Below are 26,950 nucleotides of genomic sequence, written 5' to 3'. Positions count from 1 at the left end.
GCCTCCTTGTGGAGGGTGTCAGTGACTGTCTGCAGGACAGCGATTCGAGTCAGCAGCCTTCTCCATGATTTTGAAAACAGGATTAAAGTGTCTATATTAAAGATCTTTTTTAACTGTTCCATTGTAATATTGAAATTTTATTAGAAACTAAATTTTAGGTTTTCATTAGCCTTAAGCCATAATAACTAAACTGAACATTTGAAATATATCAGTCTGTTTTAAATGAATCTACAAAATTAATGAGTAGAAATGAGAATATAATGAGTTATTAGAAAAAAAAATTCAATTATATTTAACTACGTGCAATATCCAGCTGAGAACGGTGAGGTCGAGATGTTCACAAGTGGAAACAGTTTCTGTGTTGGAGTGATAATTTAGGTAGACGTCTAACTTTTGCTTGAGAAGATACAGCACTAATCTTACAGTCGCATGTTTTAGCCGAGGTTGTCTTGGAAACGGTTAACGTGCCCCGTTGTTGTTTTAAAATAATTTTAATTTCTCCGATTTATTTAATTGTTCTTTGTAAAATACTGATTAAAGCATCCTCAAACAAAGTTCGCACTTATCACTCCAATTTGGTTGATTAAATTCTCACAATTTGCCTTATAGCCGCTATGTGGTTGGTATCGCGAGAAAATATGCTTGAATTCTCGCGATCTTTAAAGATATTTGTCAAGTCTGCGATTGTTAACTAACACAAATACGGAAGTTGTACATTTTTGAACAAAACAAAACATGTTTGAATCAATCATAGCGTAGGTTATTATTATGTTAATATTGCAATGAACTGACAAACATACATGCACATTTTATTCTTTTTTATAATAGACATTACTTTGTTTTATTTTTGATATATTTGGCTTATTTTGTTTTGAAAGTACCGGATGTCTGTGTATGTTTTAGCACTGCTAGCTTGACCGACCCTGGACCGCTTCTCTGCCTCAGCTGAAGAACAAACCGACGCAGCTGGGTTTGCATCAAGTATCAATCCTTGACGCCTAAATAGAGGCATTTTGCAACCACTTCAAATTCGGCAGCAACATTTTTTTTGTCCTCCTGCGGAGCTAAGTAGAACTGCTAAGCAAATGCAATAACTGACAATTAGCCGTAACCACAGAAACAGGCTAGAGGCAAAGAAGCCAAAACAAAACATCAAAACCCGGCAAACAAAGAGGTGCTTTTTTCAACGCCAACATTTTTCCTCCATATTCAATAGTTATGAGTCATGTGGCCGTCGAAAATGCCCACGGTCTAGAGCAGCAGGTAAGCCTGTCAGTTTGGCACGCGACAAGCGTTTCGTGGAAAGTGGGACAGCAGCGGGGATAAACATTAGCCTGCCGGCTAGCCTGGCACCGTTAGCAAGATGCTATCGCACTAGTTAGCTCGGGGTGCGCCTGAATCACTCACTCGAACGTGGCTGCTTATGGAGACTTTTACATAATTTCGTTATTTATTTGTGTTATATGTTTAAATTTCACGAAGCATGTCGTTAAAAAAAATAATGTAATATTTCAAGTGTCTTTTTTTGGGGGGGGGGGAGGGGGGCGGTATTTTATCACTGCAAAGCGTAGCATCACTCGAAGCCCGTCCGGTTCTCCGCGTTGAACAAATCCAACCCACCTTTGAACTGTTATGTCTGCTGCGTTTTGTCTCGCAGCTTTTATAAGGGGATGAAATGGAGGTGGCGGTGGGGAAATGGAGCAAATGTGAGGCTTGCACATATAACAATGCAGGGTTTCTTCACCTGAATCCCCCTCGGCTATTAGAATTATACCCAGCATAGCGGGCTCGGTGGTATTTACCCGTTCAGTAAATTTCTTCTGCGTCATCAAAAACGTAGCCGTCTGGCCAGGCAGTTTGGATAGCAACAGAAAAGTACTGCATGTACTTAAATGACATTTTGCTCATAGAGGGACCTTGGAGGTATTTTTTTGCAACAGTTACGCACATTTTGAACCCTCGTCCGGATGCAACATAAATAAAAAAGCGGCATTGGGAACAATTTGTTCAGCGCATCCTCTGCTCCGCTAAAGCAAATGAATAGAAAAAAATATATATTTTAACCTCCGAGCAGCTATTAGATTGAGGTCATTTATTTTTTTCTAAACGTCAATTCTGTTTTTTTTATTTTTTATTTTTTTTTATTGAATTAGCCGTAGCTCACTGCAGTTAAGCTGCGTTATTTCAAAGATGCTTTGGAACAAATATTTACAGGTAATTCTTCTGTTTAATGGTGTAAATGATTTTGCTTTTATATATTCCAAATTTGGTTAATATTTGATATGTATAGCAATTTTAACATAAAAAAACAAACAGAAATCAAAGAAAAATGTTTTTACACTCAGTTTCCAGATTTGTACAACTTTGAATTAGGCAGGTATGCAAAGCATTTTTTTAAATTGTTTATGTTACAAGCTACAAATCTTTTATTATATTTTTTGGTATAACACAAACATGCTGAGTTCAAACTGGTGCGGAGTCGATTCGCCGCATCATTTCGCACTCGGCCACTTCCAGATTGTACAAACTGTTTCATACCCACGTGGATCATCGTCCGCTTTGTTCTCGCCTGTTTTTATGAATTGTGAGGCCCGATATTCAATTTGTCCTAATCTTGCCTTAACGTGAATGTTATTTTTAGATTAATCATAACCATACAAGTATAATATTGAATTTATTTAACACTCAGTATTGCTCTCTGTTTCCAGTGATTGGTTCTGATCCTGTTTTGAGCCAGTTGGATTATACCATGTTTGACAATTTGTCCCCAATTAAAGCAAAAATAAATCATGCTGATATTCATCAGAGGCACATAACCAACTATCCTTCCTGTAGACGGCTGGATTTAAAAGAAAATGGCTTTAATTCATTAGTTGTCAGAGATGGTACAAAACGTCTTAAATGGGTAAAGAAAAGAAATGTTGGCTAGATAAATCAGAAGTGTCTGTATTTAATATTTTTTTTTAATATGGGAAAACTAAGATTTAAATGTGTTTTCAGTTGTGTAACGAGTCCGTTTGTTTCTGTTCTGGTTCTCCAGCTCGCTGTCCTAGACTTGAGTGCTCCGGATGGACAAGGCGGAGGTATTAATAGTAAGCTGCAGACATGTTAACGCTGACAAAATATTTTTTATTTAACTTTGGGTAAATAAACCATGAAACAAACTTTGTTCCAAAGGTTGACTTTGTTTCAGCATCATGGTCCATGTACCGGCTTGGTGGTGCTACATCAGTTTCTGACAAGCATAAAATGAAGTCCTTGAATATTTTTAATTATCTACAAAGATTTTCTTCTGACATTTGGACAAGGAAGAAATTTTTTCATACTTTAGGACATATTCGGGTTAGATAATAGGCAGAATAGGCGTCGTGAAGAAGCGGTTGTAGCCAGTCACATTTAAATTTGCTTTTATTTGATGGCATGTTTTAAAAACAGAAAAGCAGAAAGGAAGCCTCTGTGTGTTTTTGTTTGATGGTTTCTGAGAGACGTTAGTTACTTAGATTGGGGAAAAAAGGAATTGGAGCCAGAAATGTTGTCATTGCAATTTTAAAACTTAAACTCTCATTACAGCACACTTACATTAAATCAGTGAGTTTGTTTCTCTAATTGGTAGAGAGTACCTACCTTTTTGAAAACACCATATTTTAATGAGCTAAAGTATTTTCTACCTCCCTTTTTAATTTGACCTACAGCCAATATTACGCTATTAAAAAGCAGACTTGATAATATTTGCCCGCTGATGTTTGCAAAATGCTCAGCGTCTGTGACGGCATCTCCTGCGTACGTCCCCCTGGTGTCTCTAATGCCTCTTTTATGCCCTTCTCTTGTCCGTTACCTTTGACAATAAGATCCCTCGGATGCTTTGAAGGCTGCTTGCATAAAATAGACGGTTTTTTTTTTTCCAGCGGCTAAGAAAATGTCAGGAAGAGCTGAACTATTGGGCTTATAATCAGAGCCACTTTAAACCTAACATGAGTTTTTTTTTTTTTTTTTTAATATTACTTATGCATGTGCTTATAATGTTTTCTGACTGTTTGTCCCAGGGCGATACATTCCTCCACATTTACGGAACAAAGATGCACCCAAGAATGGCGAGTATAGTATTTATGCAGGAGTTTCTCACTCATCATTTTTTCTTATTAGGCAGAAGTTGTTCATTAATTCTTTTTAAAATTGGATCCCAAGTCATTTTGAACCCTTTCAGCAAGTGTTTCAGTTTATGCTGGCTATTGTGAGACCGTCAGAACACGGTGGTTGTTGGAAATGCTATTGTTGCTGAAGGCAAACTTTGTCCGTTGCAGTAGGAAATGCTTTTGCTGCCGGACGACCAGGAGCCTACACCATAGCGCCTGCAGCAAACTGTAAGTAACTCTGAATGTTAACCAGTATGCATTCCTGCCTAAAATCACAATAAATGTCTAGATCCAGAGAGTTAAGAACACATTGTTCCCTTTAGATTTATGCAACCAAAACGATGAGTTCAGTCAGTTATTCTCGGTAAACATCTTTAAATCATGTGGAACAACTTAAACTGGGGGTTAAGGGACATAAACATTAGATAATGCTGATGATCTGTTTTTCACCATTGCTTCACTTAACTTTGAAAAAAAAAAAAAAAAAAAAGCAACAAAATGATCAGAACTTGCCTATCTTGTCATTTTAAAAGTAATCCGTTGGCTAATGATCTGCTGACGCGGTGTTTTTACCGTCTCTCTCTCTCCTCAGTCGGTTGGGATGCGGGACGCAACAACTTCGTCAACGGCTACCACGACAACCGCATGGCCGGCAACTCGTTCAACCGCGGCCCGCCGCGCATGGAGCGCGGGCGAGGCGGCGTGGCGGGAGGCGGTTACCGCGGCAACAGGGGCGGGACGTTCAACCCCATCAACCCGGCGCAGCCCATAAGCTTCGGTGGGTTTGAGGCCAACGGTAATGCAGTTTGTTGGCTTTCTGAACGCGTCACATGATAAATGCTTGTTAGTTCAGTGGGTAAACTGTGGCTTTAAAATTTTAATTTGATTGACGCACAGATGAGGTTCTATCAAAGTTGATCGTTTTGCTCTCGGTTATAGATGCTGGTAACTGGAACCCGGCCAAAGAAACTTACAACAGCTTTGGCAACAACCGAGGAAAGTCTGCGTTCTTCAACGACAGAGGCAACGCCAGCAGAGGAAGGTAGGAGCTCAAAGGGCTTTTAGACGCAGACCCAGGGGGAGAGGGAACCCAAAACTTTAGTCCCCAGTGAGGAGTCAGCTTTCTGTGCAACCCTTGTGCTCAGGTTCGATCACGGTGGATTTGGTGGCGGCGGAGGAGGAAACAGCCGCTGGGTGGAGGAGGCGAGGGACGACGGGGACTGGTCCAAGCCGCTGCCGCGTAACGAACGCCTTGAACAGTGAGTCTGCTGAAAGGCTCAAACTTCCAGTTGAAAACCATTGTTTTGCAGTCAGTATTATGATTTCCAAAGTTATTGAATGAATAAAACTTTCCTAGGTTCAGGCTTTACAAACAAACCCATTAATTGATGGCTCATCCTCAGCTTGAACATCTGAATTAACGGCAGTGCCTTGCATTAGGTTTGATGAGAATGTAAGTTTCTGTCCGACACGCAAGGAACCTGGAGGATAAATCTGTTAGTGGATGTAAAAACATCAAGTGGGAAAATGACCATAAACATACTGCCAGGGATGCAATGGATCAAAACATGCATGTCAGAAGGGCAAGGACCAGGCTTATGTCTGATTCAGATTCCATTGTAAGACCTAAATTTCTGCTTATTTGACAAAATTTTAGGCTACAGCTGGAGATAAACGGCAGAAACTTGCAGCTGTAATTGCAGTAAAAAGGTGCTTCTAGAAAGTAGCGACTTCAGAGCTGATTTGTATCATGACTCAATGTAGCAAAGCTTAAGGTGCATAAGTACCTTTTCCCCAATAAATTCATGTAAATGATTAAAAAAGTCAACCTCAAGATGGTCCTGCTTCCCATCTCTGCAGTGAGCTGTTCTCCGGCAGCAACACCGGGATCAACTTTGAGAAATACGACGACATTCCCGTTGAGGCCACAGGACAAAACTGCCCTCACCACATCGAGAGTGTATGCCGCTGGTTTTTGGATGAAATGTGTCAATACAGCTTTAAATGTGGACTATTCATGTGTAAATCTTTCATTTTTTATGTTCTAATAGTTCCAAGATGTCGACATGGGTGAGATTGTCATGGGCAACATTGCTCTGACCCGCTACACCAGACCAACGCCCGTGCAGAAATACGCCATTCCTATAGTCAAGTCCAAGAGAGACCTGATGGCCTGCGCACAGACGGGTAACTGCAACCTAGTGCATCAGACGAGATAAGACGGATAGCGGTTTAAGACTGAGATGGTACCGTACCCAGTCCGCGATGATGGGTGAGTTTGGCTTTGTGTCGTCAGGATCTGGAAAGACGGCGGCGTTCCTGCTTCCGATTCTCAGCCAGATCTACAGTGAGGGACCAGGAGAGGCTCTGAATGCAGCCAAAGCCTCAGGACAGGTGAGAAACCGGCGTCCCGTAGTCTGCACAGGACTAGTTTCTAAAACTTTTTTTGCTGTTGTTAGGACTCCTATTTAAGATGATGTAAATTGTCACTGAGTAACTGAACACTACAATGCAGTCTGGCCATATAAAGCGTATGAAATTAATAAAAAAAGGCTAAATTGACTTTTTTTCACCCAGTTCTGAGCCTGCAGCAATCTTTCCAGGTGGAATTATAATTTCTATGTCCTCTAAGCCTCAATAACGCTCTAAAACTATTAGGATGAACAGTGATTGAGATTCTTGTCTTGTAAGCGATTTTGTGAAGTCCTTTTTTTTTTTTTTTTATACATGTTCTGATCTTTTTCTCTGAGAATTTAAAGAACAGATGTTTTGGTCTAGAGCTGTGGTTCTCAGCCCTGCTCCTTAGAGACTACTGTCCTGCATGGTTTAGGGTTTTTCCAGCATCCACACGCCTGACACACAACATATAAGACAAATAAAAGATGAAAGAGTAAATGAGTATCTGGAATAAAATGCCACAGTGCTATGGAGTATTAAAAGCCTTTCTGTATAGCAGGGACTTACGTTTGAGTTTAAAAAGGTGCAGATCAGTGATTGTAGTCCTGAGCAGACCCAGTCACTCCTATTCAAGAAGAACCGATGACCTTTGGACTCTACAGCACACACAGAAACTTAATAAATCAGACCATTAAAAGTAAGGGTGCTCCGATTGATCGGTCACTGATCGTTATCGGCCGATAAAGGCTTTAAATAATTTGATCGGCGGTCTCCATAAAGGCCGATCAGATGGGCCGATGAGACGCACTAACGTGACTCTCCCAGATAGATTTGCTCCGCATTTCCATCTGGAAACCTTCCGTTGAAGTAATTTTGGGAAGGGGCGAAAATACTGGTTAGCTGATTGGCCTATGTTGGTGATAGACGGGCCAAATAAACCAATCAGATCAACGAAGCATATGACGTACTAACAGAGCGATGACGAAAACAACCACAAGCCAGGCTGCTCTTGCTGCTGCAGGTAAAGGCTCGTTAGCTCAGCAAATAAGCAACATGTCGGCGAAGAATATTTGCCGTTTGCTCTTCTTTCAGTGAAGAAATACTTTGTAATTCTGATAAAACTTGCTCGATAGCCACGCTACTAGACAGGAGCAAGTTTGGAAGCGACTGGCACCGAGCTCCCAGAGAAAGTACCACGAGCTGGCTCCTTACACGCCATGTATGCTGAGTTGTTGGATGAAGACGGGGAACATGGTGGCGGTGACATCAGCAGCTCAACATCATCGCAGATGAACCTCTACCTTTCAGAGCCAGTCATCCCACGGAGCGGACAGCTGCTTGTTTTTTGGCGAGACAATAAAAGTCGTTTCCCCGCTCTCGCACAAGCAGCACAAGCCTACCTCTGTGCTCCATGCACAAGTGTAGATAGTGAGCGACTTGTTAGCACAGCAGGGAATATTGTAGAGGAGAAGAGGAACAAGCTGTCTGCCAAAAATGCAGAGATGCTTATATTTCTAAAGAAAAATCTGCCATTGATGCTTAACAAGTAAGCTTTAAGAGAAATGGCTTTACTAATCTCTATTCCTCTTCTTTCTTTCTCATTGACTCATGATTTCCATGCTATGCACTTTAAATGTATGTAGATTTAAATTAGCTAAAAGAACATTTAAAGTTAGCATTTGTTTGAAATTTACAAAACTTTATTACTACTGAAAAATGTCTGCAGTGATTAAAAGGACATTTTAGATTTTGAGCTAGGACAAAAAGCCAAACAATTACTGATATATTATCTAAAGATGTGTGACTGTTCCGTCATGGCTTCTATTTTCAGTTAATCACCGCAGGACAAGCCTAAAATACATACCTTATGCCTTTTTATCATGGCATCCCAAAATATTTGATTTTGTTCTCTTTGCTCTGCACTTTAAGTTTAAGTACACTTTAAGTTTGTGTAAATTAACAATGACAGATTTTTTGTATCTTATTTAGAAATAAGGCTTATTTGTTAAGCTCTAAGCTGTTTAAGATGTTTCTAAGGAAGTAAAATGTTGAACGTTTCCTGTTAATAAAAGTATACAGTTGACAATTCACAATACATTGTCTTCTGTTAATTTTAATACATATACATTTTTGTTAAGACTATTAAAATTGAATATATGACATGATAAATAGAAGGCTTCAGATAGACCCAGTGATCGGTGACCCGTGATCGGTGATCGGTATCAACCAATACTGCTTTCAGCAATCGGTGATCGGCCCCAAAAATCCTGATCGGAGCACCCTTAATTAAAAGCTTTAAAAAGCAAAAGTTTTAAATCTATTCTAAAACGGACAGGAAGCTAGCAGAGGGAGGATCTATTGGGGGTGAAGTGCTCGCACCTGGAGGTCTCAGTTAAAAGATGTGCTGCTGCATTTTGGACCAATTGAAACCTGTTGAAGGACGATTGAGAGATGGCGGCATAAAGTGTGCTGGAGAAATCAAATCTTGACCCGATAAATGTATGTATAGCCTTCTGATGATCGGCATGGTTTAAAAAAGGCTTAACTTTTAGCTTAAAGGTGACTGTGGTAAAAGCTAAGTTTGACTACAGAATCAATTGTTTTATTTATAATCCTTCTCAAAAACCACCTCGTGATTTGTAAGTGTCACTAAATTTAAAATTCAGAGCACTGACGTCAATGGTGGCATTCTCACCGGACAAAATTTATCTAAAAAAAACAAAACAAGACGTTCTGATTTAATCATTGTTTTCCTGCCAAGAAGATGGAGGGGACCGAGAATGGAGCCCTGTGGCACCCCATTCTAAAAATGGCTGCAGTTGGGTAAAGCTTTTTGGAAAACATTAGAAAGGAAGGACAAAGGGGAAGAAGTTAATAGAAAACAGAGTAGGACAAATATTAAAAATCTTCTCCAACACTTAGTTGGAAGTAAGTCAAGGGGGCAAATAGTCGTCCTCTTGTGTCGCACAACTTTCATTCCCAGACTTCTGGACTTTACCATGCTGAATACTGTTGGGATCAGACATGTACATTCTTGACATTTATTGGGCTACATTGTTGCCTCTGTTTGGATTTATTGTGGATTTTGTCTAATCCACAAAGTCAAATTAATAAACGGCCACCTCTGCATATACTTGGTTTAGTGTCGCTTAGCAATTTTCAGACAATGAATCATGCTTCGTAAACATCACTAAGCCCGCATACGTGGGAGTCCTCAGATTAGAAGTATTCCCACCCCTGGCCTTGTGCTTCACCTTAGAAATATATAATCTGCATCTGAAAGGCGGCGCCAATATGTTCGCCTGCTTTCTATCAGCCAGTCTCGCTTTGACCGGACCAGCGGTCGCTGCCGTCGTCACTCTCCTGTGTGCAATGCTGCGTTCATGTTCGGCATGGAAAAAGGCCCACTCTCCCACTCCCTCAGTGTCAGTGATGCGTTTAGGTACTGAAACATGGTACCGTCTGATTTTACGTGAATAAGTACTCTGACTTTAGTTGAAAGTACCCAATTCAGTAGCCATACCTAGTTAGAAAAATGGAGGATTATTTCAAATCTACGGAAGAGGATTAGGACCATTCAGAAAAATAATTTTTTTTGGATGGCCTTAATCCTCTTCCGTACAAATCTCAGGTCGACTTTTATGCATAAAATCTGGACGGTATGCATATTTCTGACTCTTTTTAGATTAAATAACATTTGCAATAAACACATACAGCTCATCCAGGTATTTATTTTTTTTAACACACGATGTTGCATCAACAGAGCGTAATGGATTGTGTAATTAAAGTTGCCCTCCTTAAACTGTGCTGCAGGAGAACGGGAAGTATGGGCGGCGTAAGCAGTACCCCATGGCGCTGGTGCTGGCTCCCACCAGAGAACTGGCGCTGCAGATATACGATGAAGCCAGGAAGGTATGTGCGGACCACGCTGACGACTTACAGTCTGGTACGGGGAGTTGGTTGATGAGGAGACGTGTCCTTCTGCGCCGCAGTTCTCCTACCGCTCCAAAGTGCGCCCCTGCGTGGTGTACGGCGGCGCCGACATCGGCCAGCAGATCAGGGACCTGGAGAGAGGCTGCCACCTCCTGGTGGCGACGCCCGGCCGACTGGTGGATATGATGGAGAGAGGCAAGATTGGACTGGACTACTGCAAGTGAGACGTGGCCAAAAGGAAGACGGGAAAGATGGAAGCCGTTTTGGCTGCTTTTTATTCTCACATGTCTGGTTTTTTTTTTGTTTTTTTTTTTGTGTTTAGCTACCTGGTCCTAGATGAGGCGGATCGCATGCTGGACATGGGCTTTGAACCCCAGATACGGCGCATCGTGGAGCAGGACACCATGCCGCACAAAGGCATCAGACAGACCTTGATGTTCAGCGCCACGTTCCCCAAAGAGATCCAGGTGGGTCTGAGTGAGTTTCCCCGGCCGGCTCCTCCTGAAAGGCTGCCAGAGCTGACTCAGTGAATCCGTGGCAACCAGTTTGTTTCAGGACAGCAAATTAAATCATCTTCTTCTCTTTTTCTTTTTTCTCCACCCCCTTAAAAAGCAGCGTGGTGATTCTGATTGTTGCTTCCTCTGCAGATCCTAGCCAGGGATTTTCTGGAGGACTACATCTTCCTGGCCGTGGGCAGAGTGGGCTCCACCTCGGAGAACATCACACAGAAGGTCGTGTGGGTTGAAGAGAGCGATAAGAGGTCCTTCCTCCTGGACCTGCTCAGCGCTACAGGTTAGTTTTTTTTTATTAGCGCTTTAGTTTGCATGTGTGAAGTCTTTGGCAGGATTTCTCTGCTCCCACAAAAAACCTTTCAGCTCTATAGAAAGCATTTAAAACTGAGCCGTTAAGCTTTATAAGGCGCACTTAAACAAGTCGTGCTGTTTGTCTCTGCGCATTTAGCCCATCTCACTCCATCGCATCGTTCCGCGTCTTGTCTTAGCAAACTTTTACTGTTAACACTGTTGTGCACCTTTTACCTTTTTTTGTAACGCCTCTGAAAGCAGAAGCTCTCGTTGATCGGTAGCAGGATGGAGTTAAATGTTTAATCAGCTTCTAGATGAATAATAAGAGGGTTTTTTTGTCGCGCTCGGGGGAGAAAATGTTTGCTTGGTTAGTTAATTTGGTGCAGTTGAGGCATTTAAAGCTCACTGTTGGGAGTATTAGTTATAAAACTTTGATGTGGTTTTATCCCAAGTCATCCCCAACGAGGTACAGGACAATACTGGAGACAACGTAGAGAAACCGGGTAAGAGCCTCCCTTAATACATCTAAATCATTTCATGTTCTGGATCAGTTTGCTTGACCTCATGTGTTTTTTTTATTTGGTTTTATTGTGGTTGGAGAATCGTTTATTTTAATTTGGGCTCTGTTTACCATCTCATGAAATACACGAGGCTTTTTTTTTTTTTTTTACTTTTGTTTATGCAGTGTGTCTCTGTGGTGCCTTCATGTCAGACCCTTGATGGACAGAACCTGGTCATCTTGGTGATTCCTTGCTGCTAAATGGGTGTAGTTGTTGGTAAACCCAAATGGACCTAACAGAACTGTGACCATGTCTTGCCATCAATGGCTTTAAAAAAATCCCCGCATGAAAACTCTTTAATTGTTTACAGACGAGCATTTCTTATTCAGTATGTTGCTCAGTTTGACCCGATGGACCTGCATGGATCACACCACCCACTGGCCGACCCTTAAGCCCCTTTCACTCTTTCAGCCTGACCCAGTCATTTACCGGATCAGCGTTACCTGAGAATAAAACCAGAACCGATGTAGCAGGTAAAACTGACCAGTGTGAGAAAAGCCGTTACATCCCTGGGTTAAAGCATGATTACGTAAAACGCTCGTAGTCGTCGTTTAGCTTTTCCCCACCGGTGCCCAAGCCGTAGATCGTGTTGGCTAATTCAATTCAATTTTATTTATATAGCGCCAAATCATCTCAAGGCACTTTACAAAGTCAAGTTCAATGATATTATACAGATTGGGTCAGATTATACAGATTGGTCAAAAATGTCCTATATAAGGAAACCAGTTGATTGCATCAAAGTCCCGACAAGCAGCATTCACTCCTGGGGAACCGTAGAGCCACAGGAAGAGTCATCTGCATTGTACATGGCTTTGCAGCAATCCCTCATACTGAGCAAGTATGAAGCGACAGTGGGAAGAAAACTCCCCATTAACGGGAAGGAAAACCTCCGGCAGAACCGGGCTCAGTATGAACGGTCATCCGCCTCGACCGCCCTGGGGTTACAGAAGACAGAACAGAGACACAACAAGAGAAACAAAAAAGCACAGAAGCACACATTGATCTAGTAATCTGTTCTACATTAGATGGTAGTAGCGGGTGAGCCGTCTTCTCTGGATGATGTCACAGTTAACAGAACGCCAGACCAGGTGTACCTACTATGAAGAAAAAAGAGAGAGAACAGAAAGTTAAAGCAGAAATGACAACACGTAATGCATAATTGAAGAACAGTAGAACTCAATATAGTGAGAAAATTAGATCCTGATATACTCCGGCTGCCTAATCAGCTGTTCTTCTTTAGAAGCCGGCTTGATCAGTTAAAGCTGTATCCCTCGCATTACTGCCACCTGCAGGTGATTTTGGGTACAGCCCCTCCCCCGTTGCCTGATTACTGTAAAAAGAGCTGACCCGGTAATTTAGCATGTGTGAAAGGCGCTAATTGTTGTTTAACCCGGGAATGTGGTCCCAGTAAATTACTGGGACTTGTGTGAAAGGGGCTTTATTGTTTATTTATTTATTTTTTTATTATAGCAGGGCTCCTACACTATCTGGTGGGGGAATATGGGGGGTAGAGATGGTGAAATGTTTATATCTTCAGATGTTAGCCTCCATCCTCTTGGTCTAAAGGTTCAAACCAGCTGTCCAGTAACAACTGTACCTGTCCACTGTCCTTCAGTTTGCTGCCCTTCTGTCTTCCTGTTTGGCCGCCCTTTTGGTTCTCCACCGGTCCTTTGGTCCATCCACGTATCCATCCAGTGTTTTTGTTTGTTTTTTTACCAGGTTTTATGTTCAAAGCGCTGTAGAAAGTCTGACATTCTCTGTGAAATGTGCTAAAAGGGACCGATCACTCAGCACAGAACTTTGGACGTGAAAATATCCGCTGATGGAGAGACGGGGACCGCTGCGACTCTTAGTTAATCCACACTTCAAATCTTGAGCTTTTAAAAAGTTGCACCAAATATTTGTAGTTTCATTTGTGGTTTCAACCATGATCACCATCTTTTTATATGAATAGATCAAAAAGCCTCTTGGCATGTTGTGTTTAAACGTGGATTGCGTTTCTGCAGACGACTCCTGCGTTAGTTTAGCGTTCATATTTGCTCACAGTCTACTCGTAACTCTTAAAGTCTGCTTCATATAGCATCAGACAGCGTAGCTCCCCTCACCAAGCACCCAGGGTTCAGTTTTAGTTTTTATTCCTCCCGTCTCTGCCGATCAGGTAAGGACTCTCTGACCCTCGTGTTTGTGGAGACCAAGAAAGGAGCCGACGCCCTGGAGGACTTCCTGTACCGGGAAGGCTACGCCTGCACCAGTATCCACGGCGACCGCTCGCAGCGGGACCGCGAGGAGGCCCTGAACCAGTTCAGATCGGGGAAGTGTCCCATTCTGGTGGCGACGGCGGTCAGTAGAGGGCACTTCCTGTCGCTGCTGGGGTTTGTCTACCATACAGGATTGTTTTCTGAGTGTCTGTCGCTCACGTCGTCCCCTCAGGTCGCAGCTCGAGGGCTGGACATCTCCAACGTGAAGCACGTCATTAACTTTGACCTTCCAAGCGACATCGAGGAGTACGTCCATCGTATCGGCCGTACGGGCCGAGTGGGCAACCTGGGTGAGTGTTCTCACCCGTTTGACCGGACAAGGCAAGGCAAATTTATTTATATAGCACAATTCAGTACAAGACAATACAAAGTGCTCTACATGATTAAGATATAGCAAAATAATAAAATGTAGATAGAAAATAGAATAAAAGCAAGTAGGGATAGAATGTAGTAACAAAGAAGAACATTAAAAACATTAAAAACAGTAAAACTGTTTAACTAGAACAGTCAAAGACAATTTTAAACAAATGTGTTTTTAATCTTGATTTAAAGGTACTCAGGCTTTCCGCACTTATACAGTTTCCTAGAAGTTTGTTCCAGATAAGTGGAGCATAGGAACTAAATGCTGCTTCTCCATGTTTAGTTCTGGTTCTAGGTATGTGGAGTAGACTGGAGCCAGAAGACCTGAGTGGTCTGGATGGTTGATACACTGATAACAAGTCTGTGATGTATTTAGGTGCTAAGCCATTTAGGGATTTATAGACTAACAGAAGTATTTTAAAGTCTGTTCTCTGAGATACAGGGAGCCAGTGTAAGGACTTTAGAACTGGGGTGATGTGCTCTACTTTCTTAGTCTTGGTGAGGACGCGGGCTTAGGGATTAGTAGTTTCTACTGTCAGACGTTTTTTATTCACCTGTTGGCTGTCTGTGTTCTCCGCAGGGCTGGCCACGTCCTTCTTCAACGACAAAAACGGCAACATCACCAAGGACCTGCTGGACATCCTGGTGGAGGCTAAACAGGAGGTTCCCTCGTGGCTGGAGAGCCTGGCCTACGAACACCAGCACAAGAGTAGCAGCAGGGGGCGCTCTAAGAGGTGCGCGTCGACTTCCCCCGGCTTTATTGGCGTAGGGCTGGGCGATAAATCGATTTAATCGATTAATTTGAATTTACAATTCTTTAAGATTTAATTTTTGGAAAATCTGGATTTTATTTTGTCAATACACTCATTGGGTTTCCATGAAGAGAACAGCATGTGATGCTGGATATATGTTTAGGCAAAATGTATTGTCAAAATATTGTTAAGTGGAAACCTTTTTTTTTTTTTTTTTTACCATAATACGAGGTACTTCATTTACTTATTTACTTCTTTTTTTAACTTAATTTGAAGTTCACAAGTGCAGTGAAGCCTGTTCTTAGCTCAATGTGTAATACCACTAGCAGCAAATGTTTTGTTATATTTTTATTGTTTATAATGGCACGGCTGCCATCTTGTTTTACAAGCATGTTTCACAGCTTGTTTTTAGTTGCACTTTGAATTCAGGTCAACTCCCTGATGAAATGCTTGACATAAAAAGCAAGGTTTTAAAATCATTTCTTTAATTTCTTTTTATGAAACAAAAAGGAGGGAAAAAAATCGATTAATCGGATTTGGTATGATAAAATCGGAGATTTATTTTTTAATCCATATCGCCCAGCCCTATATTCGCGTTGATGTCGTTTTACACTGAATGCATTGCAGCCGGACTGACGGACGTTCTGTCCTCAGCAGGTTCTCTGGCGGCTTTGGCGCTCGGGATTACCGGCAGACGGCGGCTGGCGGCAGCGCCGTCGGCTTCGGGGGCCGAGGAGGACGCAGCCAGCAGGGACACGGAGGGAACCGTGGCTTTGGAGGAGGTAAGGCCCGCTTTCTCCGGACAGAGGACAGGTCCTGAACATGTTTGCTGGGCGTGTCGCTGTAAAAAGGAAATGTCTTTATGCTCTTTGTTCCGCTGCCAGCAGGACGTAGCGCTTGATTTAAGGTGTCTGCTCACATCCGCAGGTGGTTTTGGCAACTTCTACACAAGCGACGGCTACGGAGGGAATTACTCGCACTCTCAAGTCGACTGGTGGGGCAACTAGGTGTCTCCGTTCCACCTTTACTCCTCTTTCTTTCATCCTTTAACTTCCTTTACAGGATTTCCCCAACCATGTCATCCACGGCCATCCGTCTCGTCACCCCTATTATTCCCTGGGACCTCCATGCATGTTATTAAACTATTTATACTCATTTATATATCCCCCTCCCCCCACCTCCCGCTATTCCACTCAGTCAGGTCTTATTATTAGCGTTAGGTTTTCTCCTGTGCGTTCCATCTTCATTCTGTCTCTACAAGGGTTTCCTTTCACTTTCTGAGCTCTCCTTGTAATGTTGGTCCCTTTTTTTTTTTTTTTATAAAGGATTTTCTTTGGTAGTTGCATCCCAGAGCCCCTAATCTAGGACGCGTTAAGATTTCCAGGCATCTGTAGGCAGGGCGGCGTCCTTTTTTGTGACCTTTAGGTTTGAGTTTTAGCTCTAGTGTTTTGTTGTCTGTCTCCATTTACCCACAGTCAGGCAGGCTCCCTGTGTAACTTTGTATTTAACGCACGGCCATGTTGTAAATCACCGGCCAATCGTTTTCTAAAACAGACGGCAAAGCAAATTCAGGCATAGGAACTTTGCGTTCTCCTTCATTGAAACGGCAGTTTCTTTTTTTAATTAGATTTTCCAAAAGCGTCAATGTTTTGAGTTACTGATGCCTGACGAAGGAAAACGACAAACTGAGTCACTCCAGCGGTGAAACGTTGGGTTTTGCCCACTAGAAGGCAGTCGTCGAAAAACTTGATTTCTTCAGTTCCTACCAACAATGTAGAGAATCTTTGTGTTTCTGTACTGTGCCTTTAAGAATTTAAACTCTGTGTATGTTGCTTTTTCTCACTATATAACACCTAACTGGCTGCAAGTATCGTTTAAAGGTTACTGTATTTTAATGTGGTGTGGGTTTAAACACGCACTTCTTCATTCCCATTTGGATGGAAGCGAACTAGGCTTGAACTAAATCAAACCTTGGCAAAAAAAACAAAAAAACACACAAAACGAAAACCAAACTAAAGCTAAAACACTTTGTTTGAGGAACGTTTTAAAGTCCTCATGTCCTCTAGAGGTGAAATTCACCAGAAGGCTCAGATGAGCCGCTTCCCTGAAGCTTAGAGCCTCTGCAAACACGTTTGCGTGTAGTTGGAACTATACGCTCAGATCGGTTGTAGGTTTTTGGGGGAAAAATAAATTTTTTTTTGACCTGTGCGTCAAATCTAGAGCTCCGACTGGAGCTCGCAGCTCGGTTTCCCTCGGCCTTTGTGTCACTAACAGTCGGCCTCAGACAAAACCTGCAGAAACGCTCTGAAATCAAGGTTAGAGTGTCTGGAACTGCTAATGAATGCAGATAAAAGTTAAAGAACCAAACTGAGTTCAGTGTTTTTCTCCATCCGGCTCCCTAGTGCCACCACGCTCCTGGGAAACCGAATCTGCTTCCGCCTCAAACCTCAGTCTTATTTTATTTTTTATTTATTTATTTTTTTCAAGAAAACAAAAAAAAAAACCTTCTCACAACTCTCAAAAGTAAGTTAAAGAAAAAAAAACATGCTCACTCTATCCTGGAGAGTTAAACTAAAAGCCTTCTCTTGAATAAATACTTCCTGTTGTTCTTTTTTTTTTTTTATTATTATTTTGTTCGGTCCTTGAAATCTGTTGAAGTGAAGCGTTGGATTTAATCGTTTTTACTGTAATGACAACTGGGGCTTCCTGAAGATGTGACGCTGCGTTTCCAGAGCACATTATAGCCGCATTCTGGAGCGACAAAGCTTAAAAACGCTGCTCCAGAAAAAGCAGAAAACCTTCGGATCATTCACTGTCTCTGCAAACTAAGCTACTTAAATCTAAAAATTTCCACCAGCTTGGTTGCAATATGTTGCATGCCTTAAAAACATTTTTTTGTTTGTTTTTTCATGTGAAGGCACTGAACAGACCTAAAACTGCTATTTATGCTCCTGCTGGCTGCAGGATGTTAGCAAAAAAAATCGGAGCCGCTAAAATGTGCTGCTGGAAAAGCGCCGCAAACGGAGGCGATCGCCTGAGCGACTTCCGATCCCTGGGAAGTCCTGCTTGGCTCTGTTGCAGAAACAAACCTCAAGGAGAAAGCCGACTCTGCACTTAAGCAATCTACACTCGATTTAAAAACACTTGTAAATAGCGAGGGATTTCCACAGACAACGCGAAGGATTAGAAGTGCGTTAAAACGGATCACTCAACACGGACCAGACTGCGTCTGGGGGCGCTTTGTTCAGTGGGCGGTGGCTGGAGACGAATAAAGTCAACAGCAGAAGAAATCGCCACGTTGTGCTCATTCATTCTTAAATTGCCCACTGCCTCTGACAAAGCCGGACCAAGACAATAAAACATATGCAAGTGTTGTTGTTTTTTTGGTCAAGGAGTTAAAAAAAAAAACGCCGAGCAGATTGACGTGAATTGACGATAAATACCAGATTTTTTCAGTCCTGTTGGTTTTGGTTTTCTCTTCCGTTTGACTTTTTTAATCCAATGTTTCCAGTAATCGTTTAGCTCCAGTTGCCTCACATCTGTTCCCGCCGGGATGCAACGGGGAACTAGTTGGCTTTATGGCGCTGAATGGAAGAGTTTCCCACTGGGAATGGAAGACCGCTGTTACAGGATGCAATGTCGCACTCCACCGTGTCTTATTAGTTGCTCTTTATATCCATTTATTTAAAAAAAACCTAGACGATTTGGCTGCACTCTTGGCTTCAGCTGTCAAATAACTGCACCTTGAAGTCGGGAGTGATTCAAATTAGGAGCTACGACACTTAGAGGTGGCTCGGTAGATAATTTTAGCCTATCAGGGGTTATTTTCTCGCAGCAATGGTTGATAGTCTCCATCTTAAATTTCTTCAAAGAACAGCTGCTTGGTATGAGCAAAAGACCAGCACCGAGATAGGGGGGGGATCTGTAAAGGTACAATAAGTTGCTAATGACAATCAACTTTGAAGGGTAAACCTGAGATGAGCAGAACTCTTTTAAGTTGCGTGTTTTGATCGTTTTGTGGTCATCTCTGCGTGCAGCTGTCCAACTTCAACCCATGTCTTCCACAACAACAAAAAATAAACTATACCCAAGCTGAGGACTGTCCTCTAAATCCTCAACTTGGCCGACTCCCTGAAGCTAACCACTATGGAGCTGTTGGAAATATCCTGCACAACCCGCTTCAGTCTTTGACCTTGCCTGTGAGCTGTGTTACCGTTGATATATTTACCGTCAGTACAAATACTGTTGGCCTTTGTTACTTGAATCCAAAGCGGCTGCATCCAAGCGGACTTTTAATGCAGCCACTTAAGACTTGTGTGTTTTATTGTAAAACGCTTGGACAACGTCCCTTCATAGAGTTCAGTGCAGGTTATAGGAATTGCTGTGCCTTCTACTGACCACTAGGGGGCAATGAAGGAATAAGCACTTTGTTGGCAGCTGCGTTTTTTTTCTTTTCCTTTTTCTTTTTTTTATCGTAATTAGTGGAAGGTAAACGTTTAATTTTTATGTTTTATAGGCCACTCCTGTCCAATAGAGGTCTGATATGCAGTGCATGTGCGTCTTGTTAGCTAAATTCACCGTTAGTTGTATTTACCAAATAAATCATGCTAGCACAATGCTCAACGACAACCGTGCCCCAAATCTCAAACCTTGGTAATTGTTGTTGGACTAAAATTTCTACCAAAGTGAAATAAAACAATGTTTTTCTTCGATTTATGTACTAAAAATGTTCCGTTTCAGTTTTTTAAAATCTTTTTTTTTTTTTTTTGCTTACACTTAAAACTATTAGCAGGTAGCATGCTAATGGACTGTCCAATTTTCTGAAATGTGCATAGTGCCTTGTAACGCCTGAATTACCGATTCAGACATTGGTTAGGGCTGGGTATGCTTTCAGTTGGGAATGAAATCCAGACGATTTCGCTCTAAATATAAATAAAACTGTAGGCGTGTAAATGTGATGTCTCTGTATGTGAATGTCACAGATTGACTACCTCAAGGTATGATCACAACAACCAGAGGAGCATTCAGAGAGCTCATCACCTTAAAGGCTGGTTGCCTCGTTTAATGCCTTTTTAACAAAATAATTATTAGTTTACTCTTGTGTTGCCACTTCACAAAGCGAACGAATTTCATTACTGGTAGGTTTTGCTTTCATGCTACGAAAAGTTGTTTGCACCGTCTGCAGCTATTTGGCACAAGGCCTTTCAGATACAAATCAGGCACAAAATGGCAAAATTAATTCTGGTACTGCTTGGTCGTGTGAATTATAATTTTATTTTATTTAGTGGTATTGTTACATTTTGAATAGATTCTTTGCTTTTTATCCACTTTTTTCCAGTACAGTTTGTCATTCTTCCTTTTGGCAAGCTTTATAGTCACACTTGCAGTTGTTCAAGGCTGATTCCTCGTGGTTTTGTTATGATTTACAGCATTATTAAGCAACACAACTAGCACTTTAAAGGATTAAGCACCTGAAATCCCTGTTGCATCTCTTGCTAATTTGAAACTGCTAGCATGCTAACATGCTAGCTGCAGTTATTTCCAGGACGTTTCGACATGTACAAGCATTACGTTTTTACCGTTGACCTGTACCTATGCAGAAATAAACAATAGCAGGCGTAAACAAACTTTCCACTCTTGTTACTGAGTGTGTGTATGTGTAGGTAAGGTATAAATATAGCTAATTTATCCAAAACATTTCAAGCACACTCTAGATTTTTTTTTTTTTTTTATGACTAAAACCCTTCTCATTTACAAATCCAGCACTTTATTTTTTTATGTCGTTTCTAAAAACCCATTGATGCCTTATATTAGTGGTGGGTACCCAGCCCTAAAGGAGCAGGTGGCTGAGTTTGTTCCTGATATGCTCATCATTTACGCCGATGACTCTGTGCTATCTGACTTGTTAGCAGGAGTGCTTTTAAAGACACGAAGAACAATTAATGGTGCTATGCTCCCATTGCTGCGGCCTGCAGGCCTCCCTGTTGTCAAATGGCTTTGAACCCAAACAGTTTTGCAGACAAACACTGTTCGGTTAAAGCTTGTTTTCGTTGAGTCTTGCGTAGCACACGTCCTTCACGCCTCCGAGAGGTTTTTTTTTTTTTTTTAACGACTGAAGGTGTTCGTCGTGTAGCACAGCCAGGCGAGGTTTGCCCACAGTTTAATGTGGTTGTCGTAAGGAATGGTCCTTCCAGGTGGGGAAACCGTTTTTATTTATATTTTTTCATGGGACCAGGTGGAGCTCTCGTCTACAGCAACTGTAGGATTCGACTGTTTTGACGAGTTCTTGATTCTACGTTTGCTGCTAGTTTTGTGTAATTTATCAAGCATTTTTGGAGCGATATGTTTATTTTTATAAGCCTAATACAAAAGTTGATGTTTTACAAAGTGACTTGACCAAAAGACAGTAAACAAAAACACTGGCACTTGAATGTTGAATGTCATTGGTATGAGTGGACAAAAAAAATAAATCTCTATTTTTCTGGGGTAGTGTGAGCTTTTTAATGTAAAACGATGCAATGAGTGGAGGTTTCACACTCATTATGTCACTGTAACAGGAAGTGCTGGTTTGTGCTTTCTTTTGGGGTGCCAAAATAACTCTGGCTAGTTATTTCCATATTTAGAACTGGAACCTGTGAGGCGTTCAGGTCCCTTTTTTAAGAAATCCCCTCAACTTCTTCCTTCAGGATCACCCTAATACCAAAATATTCAGTTTATTACCATCGCCGTTTGTGTATTTAAGGTTGATATTATAGGATCATGGTCAAAGCTTGTTAAAAATTGAAAGTAAACATTTCCTAAAAAATAAATCGAAACAAATATTCTCTATTCTTAATGAAATTAAGCCAAAATTGATACAAAGACCACATAAAACTGTCGATTTCAGCGCTACAAGCGAAGCACTGGCTGTTGTTGCACGTTACTGTGACATATGAAGTGAAACACCCCGCACAGGTTACCTTAAGTCATATTTATGATCCATAAACCTGTTTGTGCGACCGGCTACGTCGCTAATATACGGATAAAATAATCTAATCTTTTGATTGGCAAACAGATTTGAATAAACTCCAAATATGCCAAGGTTTGGATTAAAAATAATAAAATGTAATGATTTAAAGACCATTTTGTAAAAAAACAAAACAAAAAAAGTAACATGCAGTACAAAAAAAAAGGATCAAGATTCTCTTCAAGTCAGTTTTACTTTTTAGTGTCCTTTTTTTGGAAATCGTAACTCCTCCCCCCTCCCCCCCTTATTGTTAATACCCTTGTTGTGAATGTTTGGCAAGTGGCCGTCTTTAAAGTCTCCATCACGCAGAATTGACTGTGGTTCTATTGCTATGTTGTTGTGATTCGCATATATTCAGGCAACAGTGCATTAATGCCGTCACAGGAGAGTTTCTGGCCAGTCAGGAAAAAATTGGGCTTTTTAAAAAGTTGTTTTTTTTCCTTTTTTTTTTTTTTTTTGAGCAAACTAATTGCACAAAAACAACATTGTTGTGACTATTTCTCTGTTTAAAAAGACTGCAATCTAACATAAAAACAAAAAAAAAGTGGAGGTATGTTTCTGAGTGACTGTTGTTTTAGCGGGTGGATTTAAAAGACTCGGGAGTCCAGTGCTGTCTTCATCACTGATTGGCCAGACCGCTCGACGTGATCTAGCAGAAGCACCAGCCTGGTAGTTAGTATTTGCTTTATGTATTAGTTTAGGAAGTGTGCATGAAGAGCACTGCACGAAGAAAAGAAAAAAACAAAAAAAACAAACTGTGCAACTATTCCGATTTTACCACAATAAAGGTTTGAATTTGCAGATGTGATCAGTGTCTGGGTTGGTTTTATTCATTGTGTGTGTGTGTGTGTGTGTGTGTGTGTGTGTGTACACGTAATTAAGAGTTGTATAATCTCCATAAACGCTGGTCAAGCTTGGGGGACAAAGTTTAAACACGGTGGTAATCAGTGCTGTGATAAATAACCTGGTGACCACAAGAAGAGAAATGCTTGTTACACCAGGAAAAATAATTTATTCTAAAAAATTAACACCGTACAGACGACAACAGGGAGGCTCAGCCTTGCTGTTGTCTGGCACTTCAAGGCCTGATGGTCCAATAGATAAAAACTTTCTGTGCAAAGTTGAAAAATATATAATTTCCTGAGCTGAATAATCAGCCGTAGCTGTTTCACAAAATCTCATGGAGAGGGAACGACGTCTTCCTGTCGGTCACGCCGCAGGGCGAACTACGCTTGGTGACGTCTTGGAGGCCTCCGGCTCGCTTCTGATTCGCTGGTCCTTGATGTCCAACCAGAAGTCTGGGTTGTCTTGGTACCATTTCACTGCAAGACGTACAGGCGCGCACAAAACAGGACGGGTAAGTAAGCGAGTAGACAAGAGGACCCATATTTCAGTCTTCCTACAGATTTAGATCTAGAAATGTGCTGAAAATTAAGAGTTTGACACCAAAATATCACATTCATTCATCTGTCCTTTTGTCCCACGGTCAATCTGTTTGTGACGAGATGAGACAGATAATTGATGGATGGACAGTTAGTGTGTCCCCTTCATTCCTTATCTGTCAACATGTCTGTCCTACCTTCAATCTAGAAAACTATGGACTCTGGTTATGGAAACTGCAGGAATTTAGCCCATGTTGAGTTATTTGTTGGTTACTGAACCTGTTCGTCTGATGCCGTCAGCCCAGGACACCTCTGCTCTCCAGCCCAGCTGCTGCAGCTTCTCACTTCTGATTGGGTAACGAAGGTCGACCTGGGGCCTTTAGGACCATTAAACACAAGTCTGACTTTAACAAAGTAGTTTTAAACTGTTAATATGGAATATGTAAGAATAAAGAGGAAAAAAAGCTTTTCAGTATAGTTTACTAACCTGCTGGAGACGAACTCAATCCAGTCGTTTACGTCTGATTCAGGCACATTCTTTACCTGAAACGTGCAGAAACCCGTTTTATGACTCTGAACCTGACTGTTGCATCCAAAAAAAAAAAAAAAATGTCCTGGAACAAAAACCTACCCTCCTAACGAGTTCCTGCGCCAGTTGGGTGATGGGGATCTCAAAGCTTGTTCCCACGTTATAGACTTCCCCCACCGTCCCTTTCTCCAGAACCAGCAGGAAGGCCTCGACGGCGTCGCTGACGAACAGAAAGTGGCGGGAAATGGGCAGCGTGCCCTGAATGGTGCTGTGGCAGGAAGAACAAGTTATCGGCCAACGCCAAAGGGCCGGGAACCTGTGTTTGGAAAGTTTAAACGCACGTACCATTTCTTGTTGTTGTGCAGCAAGGTGAGAAACCTGGGAATAACCTGAAACATTTGGAAGAAAGGGAAACTGTACAGATCATGGCGTAATAATTTTAAATACCAGTGGAGCGGGTCAGGATACCTTCTCGGCGAACTGCCTGGGCCCGTAGATGTTGTTGCTCCGGGTGATGATGACGGGAATCTGGCAACACAAACGCAGAATTAGACCGATCCCAATCAGCTTCCCAAACACAGCTACCTGTTTGTTACCTGATACTTGTCCCAGTAGGACCTGACCAGACGCTCTGCAGCTGCTTTGGTAGCAGCGTACGGGTTGGTCGGCCTCAGTGGACTGCTCTCCTCAAACGCCTGGAAAGGAAAGGCAGAAACCAACACCTATAAGACAAAGTCTGGTCCGGGAGGAAAAAAAACGCAAAGAACCGGACCGACCTCGTCCAGACTGGGTCCGTACACTTCATCCGTGCTGACGTAGACGAAGCGCAGCAGCCGGTGTGGCGATCGACGGGCGGCATCCAGTAAAACTCTGGTTCCGTCCACGTTGACCCGCTGGAAAACGGAAGGGCAGTCAAACGAGGACTCTGTGGGGGGGGGGGGGGGGGAGAAAGAGTTGTGATTTGAAGGAAGTCGGACCGAGCTGCAATCTGGACAGTCGCTGCTCACCAACATGAGTTTGGGCCGCCAGGTGAAAGACGACGTCGACGTTTTCAGCGACGAAAATGTGGTTTACCAACTGTGGGTTGCACACGTCTCCCTGAGCAGCGTGCAGACACAGAAGACCGTGTGCTTAACTTATTTCATGGGCTAACTTTTCCAATGAATATCCAATGTGCTTTCAAAAGAAAATGTCACGTTTTACCCGAATAAAAGTGTAGTATTTCATTCATGGGCAAGTTTTTCCAATGAATATCAATGTGCTTTAAAAAAAGTCATGTTTTACCTGAATAAAAGTGTAGTTGGCCTTGTTTTCAACTGCTTCCAGGCTCTTTGGACTGCAGCAGTAATCCAACTGCAACATGAGACAGAGACAATTATTTCACAACAGCAACGCGTGAAAATAAACCAATGGTTCCACACAAAAGGATCCACAACCTTTTACCCAAGTGGTGTACAAAGCTTTATGTGGGCCAAAATATTGTTGAAAGTGCTCGCATGGCAACAATAATGTAGCAAAAATGCTGCAAATTAAACCTGAAATATTTTAAAGAACCTTAAGACACAACATTTTCTCATGTTACAATCACAAACTTTTTTATTTCTTGGCATTTTATGTGATCAACAGAGAAGTGAAACATTTACCACCATCTCCCTGTTAAGATGTGATGGCAGCATCATGGTGAGGGATGCTTTCAGTAGGGAGGGGTAAGTTAGTTAGAGTTGATCTAAACATCCTGGTTTAGATCATAGTTATGTGTCAAAAATGGCCCAGTCAAAGTCCAGAAGAAAAAAACCTATTAGGAATTTAAAGTAATACGTGAAATACCGCAGATGTTCTCCATCCAATCTCACTATAAGCTGTGATACAAACAGAAACAAGGCGAACAATGTCTCTCTTTGTGGATTTGCAAACTGGTTAAAGTGTTTTTTATTATTATTCTAACAGATTCAAATCTGTGCCACATTATATTATTCTATCACCAGCAATCCCAGTAAAACACATGTTAGTGGTGGTGAAAACATGTGGAAAAAGTCACAGAGCATGGCTCGCATTGCGGGTTTCTTACGATATCCAGGTTAATGATCCTCCATCCTGGGTAACTGGACACCAGCGAGCACACCAGATGAGAGCCGCTGCAAATTTACAGAATATTAAAAGCATTTTTTTATGTCCAAACCTGATGTTTGTTCGTCAAAGCCTTATAACAAGAAAAGCGAACAGTTGCCTATATGTGGTTTAGCTTTTAGCATAGTTTTAATGTTTACCTACATGAATCCAGAGCCTCCCGTCACCAGAACCGTCCTGCTAAAGTCCATCCTCTGCTCTTCCTCCAGCTGTCATTTCGAGTTCATACATAAAACCATCGTTTTTTTTATGAGGGATTACATGAAAATGACTGATTAATACAGGTTCCTCGGTTTCTTCCGTACACAAGAGGGGATTGTGCAATTTACGACAGTTTGACTCAGTTTGACGGCAGTGTTGACACGTTGAAAGTAGGCGGTACGTTTTCGCGCATGGGAGGCTGCTCTCCGCAATCTGATTGGGTAAAAATTGTGACGTGTGAGTCTTCCGCTGTTTGATTGGGTGACTCCAGGGCGAGGAAAGCTAGCGGGCTAATATATCTGTGATGTTCCGGTTATTCCTTTGAAATTAAGAGTCTCTGTGGCGACCGACAGTCGTGAACTGAACCACAGGATACTCATTATTTCTGTATTTTTCATCCGTCTATGTTAGGTTAAGGGATTTTACTTTCCTTTTTAACTGGTTTTCACCTTAAGCTATAGTTTTTGTGTGTATGCAAGGATCCGATTCAGTAGCAAGTCGCTTAAAGG

At 41.8% G+C, this 26,950-nt stretch overlaps 2 protein-coding genes across 14 annotated transcripts; one reads left to right on the top strand and one right to left on the bottom strand.

Annotated features, from left to right (window-relative positions):
* Window positions 1–921: 921 nt before the first annotated feature.
* ddx3xb (DEAD-box helicase 3 X-linked b) lies at window positions 922–23,010 on the top strand. Of its 13 annotated transcripts, none has more exons than XM_036128237.1 (20): window positions 922–1,263; window positions 3,041–3,083; window positions 4,044–4,091; window positions 4,305–4,361; window positions 4,726–4,929; window positions 5,073–5,175; window positions 5,279–5,392; window positions 5,994–6,093; window positions 6,185–6,320; window positions 6,430–6,527; window positions 10,344–10,442; window positions 10,523–10,683; window positions 10,786–10,930; window positions 11,111–11,255; window positions 11,719–11,769; window positions 13,985–14,166; window positions 14,257–14,374; window positions 15,025–15,178; window positions 15,851–15,978; window positions 16,124–23,010. In XM_036128237.1, the coding sequence occupies exons 1-20, from the start codon at window positions 1,219–1,221 to the stop codon at window positions 16,201–16,203; spliced, it is 2,211 nt and encodes a 736-aa protein (XP_035984130.1). In that variant the 5' UTR covers window positions 922–1,218; the 3' UTR covers window positions 16,204–23,010. The 13 variants fall into 13 exon arrangements, with proteins under 13 accessions (XP_035984130.1, XP_035984137.1, XP_035984129.1 ...); XM_036128244.1 differs by having other exon boundaries at window positions 4,302–4,361; window positions 15,854–15,978; XM_036128236.1 differs by having other exon boundaries at window positions 4,302–4,361.
* Window positions 23,011–23,194: 184 nt separating this feature from the next.
* On the bottom strand, window positions 23,195–26,599 carry LOC105919362 (dTDP-D-glucose 4,6-dehydratase). The gene is made up of 12 exons (XM_012854670.3): window positions 26,385–26,599; window positions 26,182–26,248; window positions 25,398–25,466; window positions 25,121–25,211; window positions 24,890–25,038; window positions 24,710–24,808; window positions 24,582–24,641; window positions 24,459–24,502; window positions 24,216–24,381; window positions 24,072–24,127; window positions 23,864–23,961; window positions 23,195–23,524 (listed from the first exon to the last, which is right to left on the bottom strand). Exons 1-12 carry the CDS (start codon window positions 26,429–26,431, stop codon window positions 23,412–23,414), a joined length of 1,059 nt encoding a protein of 352 aa, XP_012710124.2. The 5' UTR covers window positions 26,432–26,599; the 3' UTR covers window positions 23,195–23,411.
* Window positions 26,600–26,950: the final 351 nt, after the last annotated feature.

Source organism: Fundulus heteroclitus, chromosome 24, assembly GCF_011125445.2.
Source record: "Fundulus heteroclitus isolate FHET01 chromosome 24, MU-UCD_Fhet_4.1, whole genome shotgun sequence".
Taxonomy (NCBI): domain Eukaryota; kingdom Metazoa; phylum Chordata; class Actinopteri; order Cyprinodontiformes; family Fundulidae; genus Fundulus; species Fundulus heteroclitus.
Note: the sequence above shows the minus strand (reverse complement) of the source record. Positions and strands in the feature narration are given on the sequence as shown.